Source organism: Nycticebus coucang, chromosome 9, assembly GCF_027406575.1.
Source record: "Nycticebus coucang isolate mNycCou1 chromosome 9, mNycCou1.pri, whole genome shotgun sequence".
Taxonomy (NCBI): Eukaryota; Metazoa; Chordata; class Mammalia; order Primates; family Lorisidae; genus Nycticebus; species Nycticebus coucang.
In genome coordinates, this window is record NC_069788.1 from 126,467,073 (window position 1) to 126,488,187 (window position 21,115).

The following is a 21,115-nucleotide window of genomic DNA, read 5'->3' on the forward strand; positions in this document are numbered from 1 at the left end:
GAGGAGATCAAACTCTCACTCTTTGCTGATGATATGATCCTTTACCTGGAAAACCCCAGGGACTCAACTACAAAACTCTAATAAGTGATTAAGGAATACAGCAGTGTCTCAGGATGCAAAATCAATACTTATAAAACAGTAGGTTTTACATATGCCAACAATAGTCAAGCTGAAAATATAGTCAAGGACTCTGTTCCTTTTACAGTAGTACCAAAGAAGATGAAATATCTGGGAATTTACCTAATGAAGAACATGAAAGATCTTATGAAGAGAATTATGAAACTCTGAGAAAAGGAATAGCTGAATATGTTAACAAATGGAAAAACATACCATGCTAATGGGTGTGAAGAAACAACATTGTTAAAATGTCCACATTACCCAAACTGATCTACAGATTTAATGCAATCCCTATTAAAGCACTGTTGTCATACTTTAAAGAGCTTGAAAAATTAATGCTTCATTCTATAAGGAATCAGAAAAACCTTGAATAACCAATATATTACTCAGAAATAAAAACAAATCAGGAGGAATCTCAGACTTCAGGCTATACTATAAATCTATAGTGATCAAATAGCATGGTACTGACACAAAAAACAGAGAGGTAGATGTATGGAACAGAATACATAACCAAGAGATGAAGCCAGACACTTGTCATTTGATCTTTGATAAGCCTATCAAAAATATAAATTGGAGGAAAGATTCCCTATTTAACAAATGGTGCTAGGAGAATTGGCTGGCAACTTGTAGAAGACTGTAACTGGACCCACATCTTTTACCATTAACAAAAATTGATTCTCACTGGATAAAAGGTTTAAACTTAAGATATGAAACTATAAAAATACTAGAAGAGAGTGCAGGGAAAACACCTGAAGAAATTGGCCTGGGAGAATATTTTATGAGGAGGACCCCCTGGGCAATTGAAGCAACACCAAAAATACATTACTGGGATCTGATCAAACTAAAAATCTTCTGCATAGCCAAGAACACAGTAAGTAAAGCAAATAGACAGCCTTCAGAACGGGAGAAGATCTTTGCAGGTTACACTTCTAACAAAGATCTGATAACTATAATCAACAGAGAACTCTGAGAAAAGAGGTATATTCCTAGGTCTTTTCTTTTTTCTCTTTTCTTTTTTTCTTTCTTTTTTTTTTAGATAGAGTCTTAAATTGTCACCCTGGGTAGAGTGCTGTGGCATTATAGCTCATAGAAACCTACAACTCAAGATCCTCTTGCCGCAATTTTTTTATTTTTAGTAGAGGTAAGGTCTTGCTTTTGTTCAGGCTGGCCTCAAACTCGTGAGCTTAAGCAATCCTCCCACCTCAGCTTCCCAGAGTGCTAGGATTACTAATCAATGAGAAAAGAAGAAATAACCGCATTTCTACATGGGCAAGAGACTTGAACAGAAACTTCTCAGAAGACAGGTGCATACAAACACATGAAAAAAATGCTCATCATATTTAATTATCAGAGAAATGCAAATCAAAACCAGTTTGAGGTATTACATAACCCTAGTAAGATTAGCCCACATAATAAAATCCCCAAACTACAGATGTTGGTGTAGATGCAGAGAGAAAGGAACACTTCTATACTGTTGGTGGGAATGCAAACTAATATGACCTTTATGGAAAGAATTTTGGAGAATACTCAATGTACTAAAAGTAGACCTACTGTTCAATCCTGCAATTCCTCTACTATGTATATACTCAAATGATCAAAAGAATTTTTTTACAACAAAGACATTTGCACCAGAATGTTTATTGCAACACAATTTATAATTCCCAACACATTGAAACAGTGCCCATTGATCCATGAATGGATTAACAAATTGTGGTATATGCACAACATGAAATACTATGCAGCCATAAAAAGATGGCTACTTCACATCTTTTATGTTTACCTGGATGGAATTGGAACATAATTTTCTTTCTTTCTTTTTCTTTTTTCTTTCTTTCTTTTTTGCAGTTTTTGGCCGGGGCTGGGTGTGAACCTGCCACCTCTGGCATATGGGGCTGGCGCCCTACTCCGTTGAGCCACAGGTGCTTCCCAGAACATAATTTTCTTTCTAAAGTATCTCAAGAATGGGAAAAAAGTATCCAATGTACTCAATACTAGTATGAAATCAATATATAATCACCTACACATTCATACAAATGGTAAAACATGACTATAGTCCAGAAAGTAGAAGAGAAGATGAGAGAGGAGAGGCAGGAGGAGGGAGGGTATTTGGGTAGATCTCACCTAATGTGCAGAATGCATTTCAAAACTATTTTAAAAAGAGTATAAGTTGCCGCTAGCACTCGCGCAAACATGGTGAATGTTCCTAAAACCCACCGGACTTTCTGTAAGAAGTGTGGCAAGCACCAGCCCCACAAAGTGACACAGTATAAAAAGGGCAAGGACTCTCTCTATGCCCAGGGAAAGTGGCGTTATGACTGGAAGCAGAGTGGCTATGGTGGGCAGACTAAGCCGATTTTCCGGAAAAAGGCTAAAACTACAAAGAAGATTGTGCTGAGGCTTGAGTGTGTGGAGCCCAAATGCAGATCTAAGAGAATGCTAGCTATTAAGAGATGCAAGCATTTTGAACTGGGAGGAGATAAGAAGAGAAAGGGTCAAGTGATACAGTTCTGATCATCTTTTGTTTTATCATGAAGACAATAAAATCTTGAGATTATGTTAAAAAAAAAAGAGTATAATTGTCTTGCCACAACAAATAAATGAGGTGATGAACGTGTTAATCAGTTCAATGTCAGCATTTCACATTGTATATCAAATCAGTACACTGAACTCCATAAATGCATCAATGTACACAGTTATGATTTAATAAAAAAATAAATTAAAAAAAGATTAGGTGGCTGTAAGATGTTAATTTTATTTCATGATTTTCTATTTGGTTCCAAATGTCTATGTCTCTGCTTTTGTGTCAATATCATGCTGTTTTGATCACTATGGCCTTGTAGTACATTACAGAGTAAAATCTGGTTTGCTGATGCCTCCCCACTTTGTTTTTATTATAAAGAATTGCTTTGGATATATGTTTTTTATTTTTTTTCTGGTTCCATACACAACAAAGTATTATTTTGTTCAAATCTTGAAAGTGCGATGTTGGTATTTTAATAGGGATGGCATTGAATCTGTAGATTGCTTTGGGAAGTATAGACATTTTAACAATGTTGATTTATCCCAGCCATGAGCATGGTATGTTCTTCCATTTGTTAATATCTTCCACTATTGCTTTTCTCATGGTGTTATAATTGTCTTTTTAGAAGTCCTTTACCTCGGGCGTGCCTGTGGCTCAGTGAGTAGGGCACCGGCCCCATATACCAAGGGTGGCGGGTTCGGACCCAGACCCGGCCAAACTGCAACAGAAAAATAGCCGGGTGTTGTGGTGGGCGCCTGTAGTCCCAGCTGCTCGGGAGGCTGAGGCAAGAGAATCAGGTAAGCCCAAGAGCTGGAGGTTGCTGTGAGCTGTGTGACACCACGGCACTCTACCAAGGGCAGTAACGTGAGACTCTGTCTCTACAAAAAAAAAAAAAAAAAAAGAAGTCCTTTACGTCTTTTGTTAGGTATATTCCTAGGTCTTTTCTTTTCTTTTTTCTTTTTTGAGGCAGAGTCTTAAATTGTCACCCTGGGTAGAGTGCTGTGGCATTATAGCTCATAGCAACCTACAACTCAAGATCATCTTGCCTCAATTTTTTATTTTTAGTAGAGATACAGTCTTGCTTTTGTTCATGCTGGTCTCAAACTCGTGAGCTTAAGCAATCTTCCTACCTCAGCTTCCCAGAGTGCTAGGATTATAGGTGTGAGCCACTGCTCCCAGCCAGTATTTAATTTTCTTTGAAGATACTATGAAGAGAATTGTGTACTTATTAGCTTCTCATCTTGGTTGTTATTGGCATACACAGAGGCTTCTGATTTGTCAACACTGATTTTATATCCTGAGACATTACTATATTTTTTGATCACTTCCAGGAGTCTTGGGGTTGAGTCTTTGGGTTTCTCTAAGTATAAGATCATATCATCAGCCAAGAGGGAGAGTTTGACCTCTTCTGCCCCCATTTGGATGCCCTTTATTTCCTTCTCTTGCCTGATTGTATTGACTAGAACTTCAAGCACTATGTTCAATAGTAGTGCTGATAGAGGACAGCCTTTTCTGGTTCCAGTTCTACATGGAAAAGTTTTCAGTTTTACTCCATTTGGTATAATATTAGCTGTGGGTTTGCTGTAGATGGCTTCAATCAGTTTAAGAAATGTGCCACCTATGCCTATTTTCTTCAGAGTTCTAATTAGAAAAGGATGCTGAATTTTATTGAATGTTTTTTTCTATATCTATTTAGAGGATCATATGATCTTTGTTTTTGCTTCTGTTGATACGGCGAGTTATGTTTATGGACTTACAAATGTTAAAGCAACCTTGCTTCCCTGGGATGAAATCTTCTCAATCATGATGAACGACTTTTTTAATGTGTAGCTATAATCTATTAGCTAGGATTTTATTGAGAATATTTGTATTTATATTCATTAGTGAGATTGGTCTGAAATTCTCCTTTTTAGTTGGGTCTTTTCCTGGTTTTGTATGTTTGCTTCATATAACATGTTGGGAAAGATTCTTTCCTTCTCAATTTTTTGTAATAATTTCTGCAGTATGGGTGTAAGCGCTTCTTTGAACGTTTGATAGAATTCTGGTGTGAAAGCTTCTCGATCAGGGATTTTTTTGTTGTTGTTGTGAGAGTTTTTATTATTTCTTAGATCTCAGTTCTTGAAATTGGTCTGTTTAAGACTTCTATTTCTTCTTGATGAAGTCTATGGAGAGGGTGTGCTTCCAGGTTGGTCCATTTCCTCCACATTGTCAAATTTCTGGGCATAGAGTTTATTGTAGTACTCAGAGATGATCTCTTGTAGTTCTGTGACATCTGTTGTTATTTCCCCTTTATCATTTCTGATTGAAGTTATTAGAGATTTTACTTTTCTGTTTCTAGTTAATCTGGCCAAAGGTTTATCAATTTCATTTATTTTTTCAAAAAACAAACCTTTTATTTTGTTAATTTTCTGAATGATTATTTTGTTTTCTGTTTCATTCATCCCTGATTTAATTTTGGTTATTTCTTTCTTCTCTTGGGTTTGGGATTAGATTGTTCTTCTTTTTCCAATTTCATAAGATGCTTTATGAGTTGTTGATGTACTCTCTTTCTGTTTTTTGTTTGTTTGTTTGTTTGTTTGGTTTTTAATGTAGGAATCTAATGCAATAAATTTCCTTCTTAAGACTGCTTTTGCCAGGCGGTGCCTGTGGCTCAAGGAGTAGGGCGCCAGTCCCATATGCCGGAGGTGGCGGGTTCAAACCCAGCCCTGGCCAAAAAAAAACAAAAAACAAAAAACAAACAAACAAAAAAAAAAAAGACTGCTTTTGCCATATCCCACAGGTTTTGGTAAGTTGCATGTTCATTGTTGTTATGTTTGAGGAATTTAATAATTTCCTCTTTCATCTCTTCTTGAACTCAACTACCATTCAGTATAAGGTTGTTTAATTTCCATGTCTTTGTTAGGATGAATGTTTTTGTTGTAGTTGAGTTCCATCTTTATTGCCTTGTGGTCTGAGAATATACAAGGTGTAATTTCCATTCTTTTAATTTTTCTGAGGTTTAATTTGTATCCTAGGATGTAGTTCATTTTGGAGTATGTACCATGGGCTGAGAAGAAAAATGTATATTCCTTAGTTTTGGGATTGTGTGCTCAATATATGTCTATTAATCCCATTTTTTCTAGGGTCACATTTAAGTCCTTTACATCTTTGTTTAATTTTTGTTTAGAGGCGTGGTTCTCAACCTTCCTAATACCATGACCTTTTAATACAATTCCTTATGTTGTGATGACCCCCAACCCTAAAATTATTTTCGGATAGAGGAATGGTGTCTTGGTTCCTAAGGCCATTGGAAATATGTGTTTTACAATGGTCTTAGGTGACCCCTGTGAAAGGGTCGTTCAACCCCCAAAGGTATTGCAACCTACAGGTTGAGAACCTCTGGTTTAGAGGATATGTCCAGTTCTGTGAGAGGGATGTTTAAGTCCCCAACTATTAGTGTTATGGGATATCATATTGCTTAGTCCCATCAAGATATGTTTCATAAATCTGGGATCATTTATGTTGGGTGCATAAATATTTAAAATAGAAATGTCATCTTGTTGTATTTTTCCTTTGACTAGTATAAAGTGTCCATTTTTGTTTTCTTAACTTTAGTTGCTTTAAATCCACTTGTATTGAAAATAATATTGCAACACCTCCTTTCTTCTGATTTCCATTTGCTTGAAACACTGTTTTCCATCCCCTAATGCTGAATTTTGATTTGTCCTTCAAGGCTAGGTGTGTCTCCTAGGGACAGAATATAGATAGCTTGTGATTTTTTATCCATTCAACCAGCCTGTGCCTCTTCAGGTGTGAGTTCAGTCCATTGACTGAGAGAATCGATAAGTGTGGTGGAGTTCTAATCATTTTATTTTCTGAAAGTTTGTTGTGTAGTTTTATCCTTTGCATTAGTGTGGAAGCTATATTTTGACCTTTAACTTCTAGGTGTTTACTTTGCTGGTGGTCTGTGTTGAGAACAGGTCTAAATATTTCTTGTAGATCTGGTGTTGTTGTGGTGAATTTCCTTAGTGCTTGCATATCTGGATAAGATTTGATTTCTCCATCAATTTTGAAGCTTAGTTTAGCAGCATACAGAATTCTCTGCTGAAAATTGTTTTCTTTATGAATGTTGAAGGTGGATGACAATGCTCTTCTGGCTTGGAAGATTTTAGTTGAAAAGTCTGATGTTGTGTATGTCTGAGGATCTCCCACTGGAACTGCGGACGGTTTGCTAAGCCCATTAGTGCCCTGGACCAAGACTCACCCCACGCCATCATGTCCCACTACCTGTGTCCCCCTAACATGTCTCTGTTCATCCAGAACGTGGCAGACAACACCAGGTCTAAAGATTTACGACGTGAATTTGGTCATTATGGTCCTATAGTTGATGTGTATGTTTCACTTGATTTCTACACACGCCATCCAAGAGGATTTGCTTATGTTCAATTTGAGGATGTTCGTGATGCTGAAGATGCTTTGCATAATTTGGACAGAAAAGGGATTTGTGGACGTCAGATTGAAATACAGTTTGCACAAGGAGATTGGAAGACACCAAATCAGATGAAAGCCAAGGAAGGAAGAAATGTGTACAGTTCTTCACGCTATGATGATTATGATAGATACAGACGTTCTAGAAGCCGAAGTTATGAAAGGAGGAGATCAAGAAGTCGATCTTTTGATTACAACTATAGAAGATCCTATAGTCCTAGAAACAGTAGACCGACTGGAAGACCACAGTGTAGCAGAAGCCATTCCGACAATGATAGCCAAGTAAGCAAGAAGAAAAATGAGAGATAATGCTTCAGTGAGAGAGGAAAGGTGCTACATACAGTATGCGCTATTAAGTTGCAACCCAGGGAAGAGACCTGGGAACTATTGTATTATTCTCTTGAAAATTTGGCCCAGTAAGTTGCTATATCCAGTTCAACTAACAAAATCCTGTATACCACAGAGAAGAATAAAGAAAACCAAACTGACAAACATCCTTCTTTTATTTAAGACCAAACTGCAGCTGGAATACCCAGTACAATTCTGCTTACTACACTTCAAGAAAGATCTGAAAGCAGATAAGGAACCAAAGAAGGGCAGTTCAAGCGACCAAAGGGTGGATGGAAGGTGCTGCAGTATGAATACTGTATGAATATTTTGACTCTGGTCTGGAAAGATAAAAGAATGTTATTGAAAACTACATGGAATAATTGAAGTCCCTTCAAGTTTGAAAGTAAGCATTTTAGGACAAATAAAAGGAAATTCAACTTTGTACTTGTGGAAACTAATCCATAAATATGAATAGGTTTATATTGATTCATGGGTAACAGGTCCAAAATAAATTATTGGAAACTAGAATGTCTGGATATCAAGGAAGACAGCCATAGTCTCTTATAGTGTCTCTATTGGTCTGTCTCAAACCGAATTGGGTGGGGAAAAGGTATGGTCCAATATAAACTTTCTTAGTTGTTTCTTAAAAGTCAGTTCTATTTTCACCTTTATTGGCAAATCTTGCCTTTGTTTATTTCGGTGCCAGTGTTTTCACTTAATTATTTGGTTTGTTGGCATCTGAGTTTACTTATACACCACATTCAGTTTACATCTTCCTTAACTACTCTTCCCCAGGTAAATTCCGATTATACCTGACATCCAGCTAAGAGGGCCCATCTCTTCTCAATTTCTAATCAGTATGTTTAGCAAATATTTATTGATCTCTTACTGTGGGCAAAACATTGTACTGGATAATTGGGGAGAAAAATAGGTAATTCCCTTATTCAATAAATGTCTACTAAGCACAATCTAGTGAATCATTATAGTATGGCCTCATTGTTTTGTTTGAGGTGTATTAGTCATAAAAATATTTTATACCGGTCATATCTTGTAATTATAAAGCCCAGTATACTTTCAAAAATAAGTAATTTTGTGGTTATCCGCCATTTAAAAGTATCCAGTGTTTGTTTGCATCCCATTATTACAAATAATGAAAAATGTTTTAATCTGTAATAAACTGGTTTATTGTGCAGTGACTGTAATATACTAGAGTTATATTAAACTGCTAACTCTGCCTTATCAAACACATATTAGGAAATAATCCCAAAATTAAGTATTTAACTTTGCATTAGAGATCACAGAGACACTGGGTGCTATAATTAGATTATTTTGAGGCAGACAGCTGTTGTCCCAACTGATTTAGTATGTTGTGTAATTGAGAAAATGTTCACCAGATTATACTTTTTAGTGATTTGCACATACATTTATAGGGGACATGTTCTGTGTATAGTGAATAAATAATTTTTATAGTATCACACACACACACACACACACACACACACACACGAAAGTCTCATGTCATATTAATGACTCTGCCTCTGTAGTTCAGTTGGCACTTACTCCTGACTGCCTGCAGAATTTTTTCTTTCATCTTGACTTTGGACAGGTTCATTACAATATGTCCTGGAGAGGCTCTGTTTGAATTGAGATGACCTGGGGTTCCATATCCATCTGAAAGGAGTGTGTCAGTGTCTTTAGTAAAACTTGGGAAGTTTTCCTTTATGATAGTCTCTATTAGAGGTTCCATTCCTTTGGGACAATCTTCTTTCCCCTCGGGCATCCTTACTATTCATATATTAGAATGCTTCATGGAGTCTCATAGTTCTCTAAGTGTCTTTTCTACTTTCTCTCTCTTCTTTTCTGTCTCTTTAACTACTTGGGTTAACTTGAAAAAAACTTTATCCTGTAGCTCTGAGGTTCTTTTGTCTCCATGGTCTAACCTATTTTTGTTATTTTTCTACTGCTTCTTTACGTTCCCTATTGTCTCCTTCATTTTTCTTAAGTTCTGCCATATCCTTTCTCCATTTTACATATCTCTCATCCAATTTTTGGTTCTGTGTTTCCATTTTCTCATCCATTCCTTTTATTATCTTTATCATCCATATTTTAAATTCCCTTTCTGTCAAGCCCATTAATTCTTTATAGGTGGAGTCTTCTGCAGTAGCTTCCTCATGTTCCCTTAGGGGAGTTTTTCTATTTTGGTTTTTCATGTTGCTTGTATTTGTTTGTTGGTTCCTCGTCAGATGTTTTTTCTTTGCATTCATCTTCTTGTCCTCCTTTTTACTTCTCATTGCCTTCTATGTTTTAAACAAAAGTCCTTGCTCTTGATGACAGTATGTTGCAATGTGTCAGTGGGACAGCAGGTGGCGGTGTGGTTTTACAGGAGAAAGAGCACAGCCAGGAATCTCTATGGTCCTTATTCCAAACTTAGTTGCCTTTGGTAATCACCTGATTGTTTCCTCAGCATTCAGACCCTGTTGGGTTGGTTTTTTAAAGCTCACAAGAGGCTCGGCGCCTGTACCTCAGCAGCTAGGGCATCAGCCACATACACCAGAGCTGGCGGGTTTGAACCTGGCCTGGGCCTGCCAAACAACAATAGCAATTAGAACAAAAAAATAGATGGGAATTGTGGTGGGTGCCTGTAGTCCTGTCTACTCAGGAGGCTAAGGCAAGACAATTGGTTAAATCCAAAAGTTTGAGGTTGCTATGAGCTATGATGCCATAGCACTCTACCCAAGGTGAATAGTGAGACTCTGTCTCAAAATAAATAAATAAAAATAAAGCTTACAAGAATCTTTAAGGGTAGGTCTCATAGTGTCCCCTGACAACAGTTCCTATGGGGTGCAGGAGTCCCTCAGCCTGTCCCTAGAGTGGAATTCTGACCCTGGAAGGCAGAAATAGACAGCCGTGCTTTAGGTTCCTGCTAAGACCTTCTCCTGACCTCACAATAGCAGCTCTGTGGTCTCCGAGACCTTCTCATTATGGCTGCCTCTCCATCTACCAAACCCATGGCAAGTCCATTCAAACTGGCATTCACATCTGGGTGCCATATACAGATTGAGTCCACTTACTCTTCCAAGCTTTCCATTCAGCACATAGATTTCCCCAGCAACTGCAGACTGGAAAGGCTTCCTCCCATCCTGAGCCCCTGTAGGAAACCAGCTGATACCACTCACATACAATCACTTGCCTAACTCATCAGATTCCCCCTGTTCTAGATCATATGCTGTGTGCAGTCAACACCTCCTCACTGTGCTCCCTGAGCTATGATTCTGCATAAGGTCTCTGCACTAGGTATGGCTGTGTTCTCTCTTTTCCTCCAGTCATTCTAGGACAGCTTAGCTGAAAAATCCTTCTGTTCTGCCATCTTGCTTCACCCCCACCCCCCAAAGTATATTCTTTATCAATCATTTGGTTTGCTATAAAAAATTATGTTTGATTATGTTGCTGAATACCATAGAGTGATTTTTTCCTGCTGTTTATCACTATCCTGTTTGGACTCCATCCCCACACCCAGCTCCACTTTACCCTTCTTTGCTCTTTCCCCCACATTCACAGTTTTTAGAGAGGAGTTCACAGAGCCCTGGGTCTTCACTTCCCACGGTGGGGAGAGAGCCAGTTTTAGTTAGGCAGATTTTAAGCATATTTTATTTCTGAAATAAAATTATTTTATAATTTTTAAAATAGATAGGACCATTTGGGTGATTTCACAAGAAGCTAGGATCAGCCTGCCACCAGAGGAATACGGTAGGACCCATCACTTCCAGTCCAAGCTGCTACTTTAATATATACCCTGTGAGCTCCTTCCAGCTTCTTCCCTCCAGATCTCAGCCCAGGTGCCCTACTGCTGGTGTCAGTGCTCCTTTTGTTCGTGGACCTCAATGGCAGCACCATGTTCCCTGCAACCTCAAACTCCTGGGCTGAAGTGATCCTCTTGCTTCTGCCCCTCGAGTAGCTGGGACTATAGGTGCCCACCACAACACCTAGATAATTTTTCTATTTTTAGTAGAGACAGGAGTCTTGCTGTTGCTCAGGTTAGTCTCAAACTCCTGAGCTCAAGGGATATTCCTGGTTCAGCCTCCCAGAGTGATAGGATTACAGGTATAATCCATCACGCCTGGCAGGTTCCAGTTTTTCTTTTTTGGTGATGGTTGTTTTGTTTATTGTTTTTGAGACAGAATCTCACTCTCTTGCCCAGGCTGGAGTGCAGTGGTGTCATAGCTCACTGCATCCTCCAACTCCTGGGCTCAAGTGATCCTCCTGCCTTAGCCTTCTGAGTAGCTCAGACCACAGGCATGTGTCAACTTGCCTGGCTAACTTTTCTTTTTTTTTGTAGAGAGAGGTCTTGCTCTTCCTTAATCTGGTTTTCAACTTCTTTATCCTTAAATGATTTTCCCATCTCAACCTCCTAAAGTGCCAGGATTACAGGTGTGAGCCACTGCACCTAGCCCAGGAGTTTTTTTTTTTTTTTTTGTCAATTCATTTGGATTTTTCATATTGATTAGCATGCCAGCTATAAACCAAGACAATTTTATTTCTTCCTTCTTAATCTGTATACCAATTCTTGTCTTATTGCATTAGCTAGGTCTTCCAATGTGATGTCAAGATAGAACATTCTTTTCTTGTTCTGATATTGGTGGAAAAACTTCAGGTTTCTCACTATTAAGTTTGATGTTAATTATAAACTTTTTTTTTCTTTTTTTTGCATTTTTTGGTCAGGGCTGGGCTTGAACCCACCACCTCTGGCATATGGGGCCAGCACCATCCTCCTTTGAGCCACAGGCGCCACCCCTAGTTATAGATTTTTTATAGCTGTCCTTTACTAAATTGAAGAAGTTTATTCCTAGTTTATTTCTAGTTTGCTAAGAATTTTTATTATGAAAGGGTAAAGGGTTTTGTCAAATGCTCTTTTTTTTTTTTTGCATCTAATAATATGATTGTGTGGAATTTCTTCTTTAGCTTGAAGATTTACATTAACTGATTTTTTTTTTTTGAGACAGAGCCTCAAGCTGTCACCCAGGGTAGAGTGCTGTGGCATCGCAGCTCACAGCAACCTCCAACTCCTGGGCTCAAGCGATTCTCCTGCCTCTGCCTCCCAAGTAGCTGGGACTACAGGCGCCCACCACAACGCCTGGCTATTTTTTGGTTGTAGCCATCATTGTTGTTTGGTGGGCCTGGGCTGGATTCGAACCTGCCAGCTCAGGTGTATGTGGCTGGTGCCTTAGCTGCTTGAGTCACAGGTGCCAAGCCTACATTAATTGATTTTTAAATGCTGAACCAGCCTTGCATACCTGGTATTAAATCCCACTTGATCATGATATATAATTATTTTCATTCATTGTTAGATTTATTGTTGGATACATATTTGTTAATATTTTGTTGAGGATTTTTAAATCTGTGTTCATGAGAGATAGTGATTATAATTTTCTTGTAATGTCTTTGTCTGGTTTTAGTGTTAGGGTAATAATGGTTTCATATAATAAGAAGTATTCCCTCTGATTTTATCTTTTGAAAGAGATTATCTCTACAATCTCCCTTAAATGTTTGGTACAATTCACCAGTGAATCAATCTGAGCTTTTTACTTTCTGTCTTAGAAGGTTATTAGTAATTCAATTAATTTGATAGAAATAGACCTATTCAGATCGTCTATTTCTTCTTATGAGTTTAGGCAGACTGTAACTTTGAAGGAATTGGTCCATTTCATGTAGGTTATCAAATTTGTAGGTATAGAGTTGTTAAATAATATCCCCATTAGCCTTTTAATGTCTATGGGATCTGCACTGGTATCTCCTCCTTCATTTCTGATATTGGTAATTTGTGTCCTCTTTTTTCTTAGACTGGCTAGAAGATTGTGACTTTTATTTATCTTTTCAAAGAATGAGCTTTTGCTTTCATTGATTTTTCCCTATTAATTATGTTTACAATTGCATTGATTTCTTCTCAATTTTTATTATGTTTTTTCTTCTGCTTGCTTTAGATTTAATTTGCTGTTCTTTTTCTAGTTTTTTATAATGGAATCTTAGAGCATTGATTTTAGATTTATCCTCTCTCTCTCTTGCTCTCTCTCTCTCTTCTTTCTTTTTAGACAGAGTCTCACTCTGCTGTCCAAGCCAAAGTGTCCTATCATCACAACAGGACATCTTATGTCCTAGCTCACAGTAACCTGGGTTCAGTGATCCTTCTGCCACAGTCCCCTGAGTAGTTGGGAACACAGGCACCCACCACAGTGCCAGCTAATCTTTTCTATTTTTTGTAGAGACAGGGGTCTTGCTCTTGTTCAGACTGGTCTCAAATACCTGAGCTCATGGGATCCTTCTGCCTTGGCCTCCCAGAGTGCCCAGCCTAGACCTTTCTCCTTTTCTAACATTTGCATTTAGTAATAGAAATTTCTCTCTAAGCATTGTTCTTTTTGCATCTCCCAAATTTTAATGTGTTGTGGTTTCATTTTTAATTTTTCTGATATTTCTTCTTTGACACCTATGTTATTTAGAAATATTTTGAGATTTTAATGCTATTTTTCTGTTACTGACTTTCATTTCAATTCCACTTTTGAAAGTAAATATTGTATAATTTCTATTCTTTTAAATTCGTTAAGTTGTGTTTTATTGCCCAGAATGTGGCCTTAGTCAATGTTCCATGGGAGCATGAGAAGAATGTGTACTCTACTGTTGTTTGATATAGTAGTCTATAGATGCCCATTATATCCAGTTGATTGATGGTTTGTTGAGACTAACTATGTTCTTATTGATTGTTACTGTTATATATATTTATGATAAAGGGGTACTGAAGTCTTCAACTCTAATGGTGGGGTCATCTATTTCTTCTTAAAGTTCCATTGGTTTATGCCTCAGGTATTTTAACATTATGTTGTTAGGCATATTAAGATTTGACCCCTTTATCATTATGTAATGTTTTTGTCACTATCCTTGCTCTGCAGTTTGCTTTTTCTAAAGTTAATATAGCTATTAATTTTGTTGATTAGTAGCTATATTATATATTTCTTTATCCATTTGCTTTTGATCTATATGTGTCTTTATATTTAAAGTTTAATTCTTGTAGACAACATATAGTTGGGTCTTTTTATTTTTAATCCACTCTGATGATCTCTGGTTTTTTTTTTTTTTTTAGCCTTTAATGGAGAACTTCATATTTTGTTAAGGGTTAGAGTTACTGAGTAGGGTTCTTTTTTTAATACTGAAAGACTCATGCTTCCATTTCTATTCCTCATGTCTTTACTACTAATGATTCAGCTTTTTCTTTGGGAAAGACTAAAACTTTTTCATTTCTGCAGGAGAATGTCACTAAATAATGTATTCTTGCTTGAGATGTGTTTATTTTTTAAGCACTTTGAATGTATCATCCCACTGCCTCTAGCAGGCAAGTTGTCTTCTGAAAAATGTACTTAGTCTAACATACTTTCTTTTGTATATGACAAGTCTCTATTTTCTTGTTACTTTCATGATTTGCCTTTGTCTTCGACTTCTTATGATTTGTTTCTATTATATCCCTTTGTGAGTGTCCTTGGGTATCTGCAATTACAACAGTGCAGCCATGTTTCTTGAATTTGTATATGCAGTTCTTTCCTCAAATTTGGGACATTCAAATGTGATTTCAGTTGTATGTTTTCTCCATATGAAATTTCCATAGTTTGTATATTTTTCCATATGAGAGTATCCCCAAAATCTATACGTGTTTCTTTGCTTTTCATCATTCTTTCTTTTTTTTTTTTTTTTTTTTTTTTTGAGACAGAGTCTCATTTTATCATCCTCAGTAGAGTGATATGGTGTCATAGTTCACAGCAACCTCAAATTCTTGGGCTTAAGCGATTCTCTTGCCTCACCCCCACCCAAGCAGCTGGGGGTACAGGTGCCTGCCACAACGGCCAGCTATTTTTTGTTGTTGTTATACTTGTTTTTGGTAGGCCCCGGGCTGGGTTGGAACCTGCCAGCCCCGGTGTATGTGGCCGCTGCGCTAGTTGCTGAGCTACAGGTGCCGAGCAGCATTTCACATTTTTGTGTTCACCCCTTTTACAGACAAATCCCAGGCTTTTGAATTAAATTACTAAAATTAACCTTATTATATTTTTATTTATTTATTTTTGAGACAAGAGTCTCATTCTGTCACCCTCAGTTGAGTTCTCTGGCGTTACAGCTCCCAGCAACCTCAAACTCTTGGGCCCAAGTGATCCTCCTGCGTCGGCCTCCCAAGTACCTGGGACTACATGCACCCACCACTACGCCCGTCTACTTTTCCTATTTTAATAGAGACGAGGTCTCGCTCTTACTCAGGCTGGTCTTGAAACTCCGAGCTTCCTCCAAAGCTTTCCCGAGCACTGGGATAACAGAGGTGGGCCACACACCTGGCCTAAAATTAACTTTAATATCAAGAACTTTATTGGATCCAATTACTGCCTCACGTCGACCCCCTCAGACAGGTCTCAGTTCCCTCTCAGTTCCCAGAGAGCTCTCTTAGTTCGGCCTCACTGGTGTCACCTCCAAAACCCAGAAAAGAGCCATCGCAAGAACAAAGCAGGGGTGGGAAGTCCCAGCCCGCCTGCCGCCCGGCCTAGAGCCCTGCCCAGAGCCCCGCTTTTGGCCCAACCACTGCGCGTGGGCTCCACCCAGGCCTGATCTCTGTTTTTTTTTTTTTTTTTTGTAGAGACAGAGTCTCACCGTACCGCCCTCGGGTAGAGTGCCGTGGGGTCACACAGCTCACAGCAACCTCTTAACTCTTGGGCTTACGCGATTCTCTTGCCTCAGCCTCCCGAGCAGCTGGGACTACAGGCGCCCGCCACAACGCCCGGCTATTTTTTGGTTGCAGTTTGGCCGGGGCTGGGTCCGAACCCGCCACCCTCGGCATATGGGGCCGGCGCCCTACTCACTGAGCCACAGGCTGATCTCTGTTTTTTAATTGCTGCATGTAGGCTGACATTTACAGTGATTATTGGTATAGCTGGATTAATATTTACCATTTTTGTTGCCTTAGTTCTTTCTTCCTATTTTTGTCTTCCACTCTTTTTGTGTCTTTTGTGATTTTATATGATATTTTCTCTCCTTTCTTAGCTTATCAGTTACACCTCTATTTATTTAGCTTTATTTAGTGGTTGTCCTAGAGTTTGCAATATACATTTACAACTAATCCAAGTCCACTTTCAAATAATACTATACTGTTTCATGGATAATGTGACTATGTTATAATAACGAAATAATTTTAATTCCTTCCTGTTGTTCATTTTATTTATAAATACAAGGTCAGACAATTAAGTTTGTGAATGCACCTTATGAAAAATGCTACATTCCTCACTGTTGAATATAACTATGATCACCAGATGGCCAAGGGGAGTTGGTAGTGACATTCGGCAATGAGGTATGTAGCAATTTTTCTAGAATGAATCCATGAATTTAATGGCCCAATCTCGTATGCATACATAATACACAAATCTATCATTTCAAATAACCAGATTTGTTGTTGCTATTATTATTTTGGATGACTGTTTTCATTTAAATCAATTAAGAAAAGGAAAAAGAAAATATTTTATTTTACCTTCTCTTATTCATTCTCTGATGTTCTTTCTTTCATTATGTCATGCCAAATTTCTGACCTATTTGATTTTCTTTCTGAAGAATTTTTAAACATTTCTTGCAAGGCAAGTCTACTGGCAAAAAATTCCTGCAAAGTTTGTCTGAGAAAGTTTTCATTTCTCCTTAACCCTGGAAGGATAATTTCACAGAGTATCGAATCATAGACTGGTGGTGTTTTTCTCTCAACACTTTAAATAACTTGATTTCATTCCTTTCTTGCTTTTGTGGCTTCCGAGAAGCTGGGTATAATCCTTGTCTTTGCCATTTTATAAATAAAGTATTTTTTGTCTTGGCTTCCTTCAAGTTATTTTCTTTATCTTTGCTATTCTGTGGTTAGAAAATGATTGCCGAGGGGTAGGTTTTTTTTGTTTGTTTTTTTGTCATTAATCCTTTTTGGTGTCCTATGAGGTTGTTAAATCTGTGGTTTTGTCCATGGCATTAATTTGGGGAAAATTCTCAGTCATTATTAGTTCAAATATGGTAGAAAGTTTCTTTCTCTCTTCTCTTTCTGGTATTCCCCGTATATATATTTATACATTTCATAGTTGTCCTACAGATTTGGATATTCTTTCCTATTTTTTATTCCTTTTTCTCTTTGCTTTTCAGTTTAATAAATTTCTATTGTCATCCTCAAGCTTAGAAATTCCTTAGCTTTTCAATTTATTACAGTGTTCTTGATCTCTGGCATTTATTTCTTTCTTAGAATTTCCATATCTTTGCTTAGATTTTCAATCTGTTTTTACATGTCGTTTGCTTTTTTCGTGAGTTCCTAGTCTGATAATTCATAGTTTTAAAAAATTCCTGATCTGATAATTCCAACATTTTTTTGCCATTTCTGACTCGGATTCTGATAGTTGTTCACTCTCTTCAAATGTGTTTTTTTGCCTTTTACTAGGCCTTCGTAATTTTCTGTTGGAAAGAGGATCTGCATTAACAGGCCATCAGTAACACAGCGATGAGGTGCAGAGGAGAGGAGCATGCTGCAGTCCATGATTACCTTCTCAATGTTTCCCTGACCTGCATCCTTGCACCGTGAACTTCACTGGCACTTTGCAGTCCCCTTCACTCATGTAGGACAGGGTGGCTATAGGGGCAGAGGTTGAGTAATTTCCCTTCCCCGACATGGATGGCTAGAGAGAGCTGGATTTGGGTATTTCTCTTTCCTGAGGTAAGATAGGCTCTGATGAAACCCTGTTAGGTCAGGCTCTGGTAAAAATAGTTTCTCTTGAGAGCAGGCCTTGTCAAGAACAGAATGAATTCATATAACAAAATACATCAGGAATACATTTTGACAACGTTTACTTTTTCTGGTCCTCTAGCTGAAAGCATGAGGGTTTAAAAAATTTTTTTTTAAACATTTTATTATGAAAAATTTCAAATATATACAAAGTAAACAACTTTCAAACATCTGCCATTCTTATTTCATCCATATTTGTCTGACTCCCTGTCCTACCTTCTATTTGATTATTATTTTAACAAGTGTTTTTTCACTTTATTTTTTACTAAGTTAAAACACATAATTTACCATTTTACCTTTTTTTTTTTTTTTGTATTGTTGGGGATTCATTGAGGGTACAATAAGCCAGGTTACACTGATTGCAATTGTTAGGTAAAGTCCCTCTTGCAATCATGTCTTGCCCCCATAAAGTGTGACACACACCAAGGCCCCACTCCCTCCCTCCCTCCCTCTTTCTGCTTTTCCTCCCCCCCATAACCTTAATTGTCATTTATTGTCCTCATATCAAAATTGAGTACATAGGATTCATGCTTCTCCATTCTTGTGATGCTTTACTAAGAATAATGTCTTCCACGTCCATCCAGGTTAATACGAAGGATGTAAAGTCTCCATTTTTTTTTTTAATAGCTGAATAGTATTCCATGGTATACATATACCACAACTTGTTAATCCATTCCTAGGTTGGTGGGCATTTAGGCTGTTTCCACATTTTGGTGATTGTAAATTGAGCTGCAATAAACAGTCTAGTACAAGTGTCCTTATGATAAAAGGATTTTTTTTCCTTCTGGGTAGATGCCCAGTAATGGGATTGCAGGATCAAATGGGAAGTCTAGCTTGAGTGCTTAGAGGTTTCTCCGTACTTCCTTCCAGAAAGGTTGTACTAGTTTGCAGTCCCACCAGCAGTGTAAAAGTATTCCCTTCTCTCCACATCCACGCCAGCATCTGCAGTTTTGAGATTTTGTGATGTGGGCCATTCTCACTGGGGTTAGATGATATCTCAGGGTTGTTTTGATTTGCATTTCTCTAATATATAGGGATGATGAGCATTTTTTCATATGTTTGTTAGTCATTCGTCTGTCTTCTTTAGAGAAGGTTCTATTCATGTCTCTTGCCCATTGATATATGGGATTGTTGGCTTTTTTCATGTGGATTAATTTGAGTTCTCTATAGATCCTAGTTATCAAGCTTTTGTCTGATTGAAAATATGCAAATATCCTTTCCCATTGTGTAGGTTGTCTCTTTGCTTTGGTTGTTGTCTCTTTAGCTGTACAGAAGCTTTTCAGTTTAATGAAATCCCATTTGTTTATTTTTGTTGTTGTTGCAATTGCCATGGCAGTCTTCTTCATGAAGTCTTTCCCCAGGCCAATATATTCCAGTGTTTTTCCTATGCTTTCCTTGAGGATTTTTATTGTTTCGTGCCTTAAATTTAAGTCCTTTATCCATCTTGAATCAATTTTTGTGAGTGGGGAAAGGTGTGGGTCCAGTTTCAGTCTTTTACATGTAGACATCCAGTTCTCCCAACACCATTTATTGAATAGGGAGTCTTTCCTCCAAGGTATGTTCTTGTTTGTTTTATCGAAGATTAGGTGGTTGTAAGATGTTAGTTTCATTTCTTGGTTTTCAATTTGATTCCAAGTGTCTATGTCTTTATATTTGTGCCAGTACCACGCTGTCTTGACCACTATGGCTTCGTAGCACAGACTAAAATCTGGTATGCTGATGTCCCCAGCTTTATTTTTATTACTAAGAAGTGCCTTAGCTATACGGGATTTTTTCTGGTTCCATACAAAACGCAGAATCATTTTTTCCAAATCTTGAAAGTACGATGTTGGTATTTTGATAGGAACAGCATTGAATAGGTAGATTGCTTTGGGAAGTATAGACATTTTAACAATGTTGATTATTCCCATCCATGAGCATGGTATGTTCTTCCATTTGGTAATATCCTCTGCTATTTCCTTTCTGAAGATTTCATAATTTTCTTTGTAGAGGTCCTTCACCTCCTTTGTTACGTATATTCTTAGGTATTTCATTTTCTTTGACACTATGGTGAAAGGAGTTGTGTCCTTAATTAGCTTCTCATCTTGACTGTTATTGGCGTATACAAAGGCTACTGACTTGTGGACATTGATTTTATATCCTGAAACATTACTGTATTTTTTGATGACTTCTAGGAGTCTTGTGGTTGTGTCTTTGGGGTACTCTAAGTATAAGATTATGTCGTCAGCAAAGAGGGAGAGTTTGACCTCCTCTGCCCTCATTTGGATTCCCTTTATTTCCCTGTCTTGCCTAATTGTATTGGCTAGAACTTCCAGCACTGTGTTGAATAATAAAGGTGACAGAGGACAACCTTGTCTGGTTCCAGTTCTAAGAGGAAAAGCTTTCAGTTTTACTCCATTCAGTAAAATATTAGCTGTGGGTTTGTCATAGATAGCTTTAATCAGTTTTAGAAATGTGCCACCTATGCCTATACTCTTCAGTGTTCTAATTAGAAAAGGATGCTGGATTTTAACAAATGCCTTTTCTGCATCTATTGAGAGGATCATATGATCTTTATTTTTGCCTCTGTTAATATGGTGGATAACGTTTATGGACTTGCATATGTTAAACCAGCCTTGCATCCCTGGCATGAAACCTACTTGATCATGACGAATGACTTTTTTGATGATAAGCTGTAATCTATTGGCTAGGATTATGTTGAGAATTTTTGCATCTATATTCATGAGTGAGATTGGTCTGAAATTCTCCTTTTTGGTTGGGTCTTTTCCTGGTTTTGGTATCAGGGTGATGTTTGCTTCATAGAATGTGTTGGGGAAGATTCCTTCTTCCTCAATTTTTTGGAATAATTTCTGCAGTACAGG

General features: G+C 37.7%; 2 protein-coding genes across 2 annotated transcripts; both read left to right on the plus strand.

The window, feature by feature from the left end:
* Positions 1 to 2,307: 2,307 nt before the first annotated feature.
* On the plus strand, positions 2,308 to 2,672 carry LOC128594836 (60S ribosomal protein L36a-like). Its single transcript, XM_053603683.1, has one exon. The coding sequence runs from the start codon at positions 2,308 to 2,310 to the stop codon at positions 2,626 to 2,628; it is 321 nt and encodes a 106-aa protein (XP_053459658.1). The 3' UTR covers positions 2,629 to 2,672.
* Positions 2,673 to 6,809: 4,137 nt separating this feature from the next.
* LOC128594080 (serine/arginine-rich splicing factor 10-like) lies at positions 6,810 to 7,692 on the plus strand. The gene is made up of 2 exons (XM_053602613.1): positions 6,810 to 7,381; positions 7,615 to 7,692. The coding sequence occupies exons 1-2, from the start codon at positions 6,893 to 6,895 to the stop codon at positions 7,675 to 7,677; spliced, it is 552 nt and encodes a 183-aa protein (XP_053458588.1). The 5' UTR covers positions 6,810 to 6,892; the 3' UTR covers positions 7,678 to 7,692.
* Positions 7,693 to 21,115: the final 13,423 nt, after the last annotated feature.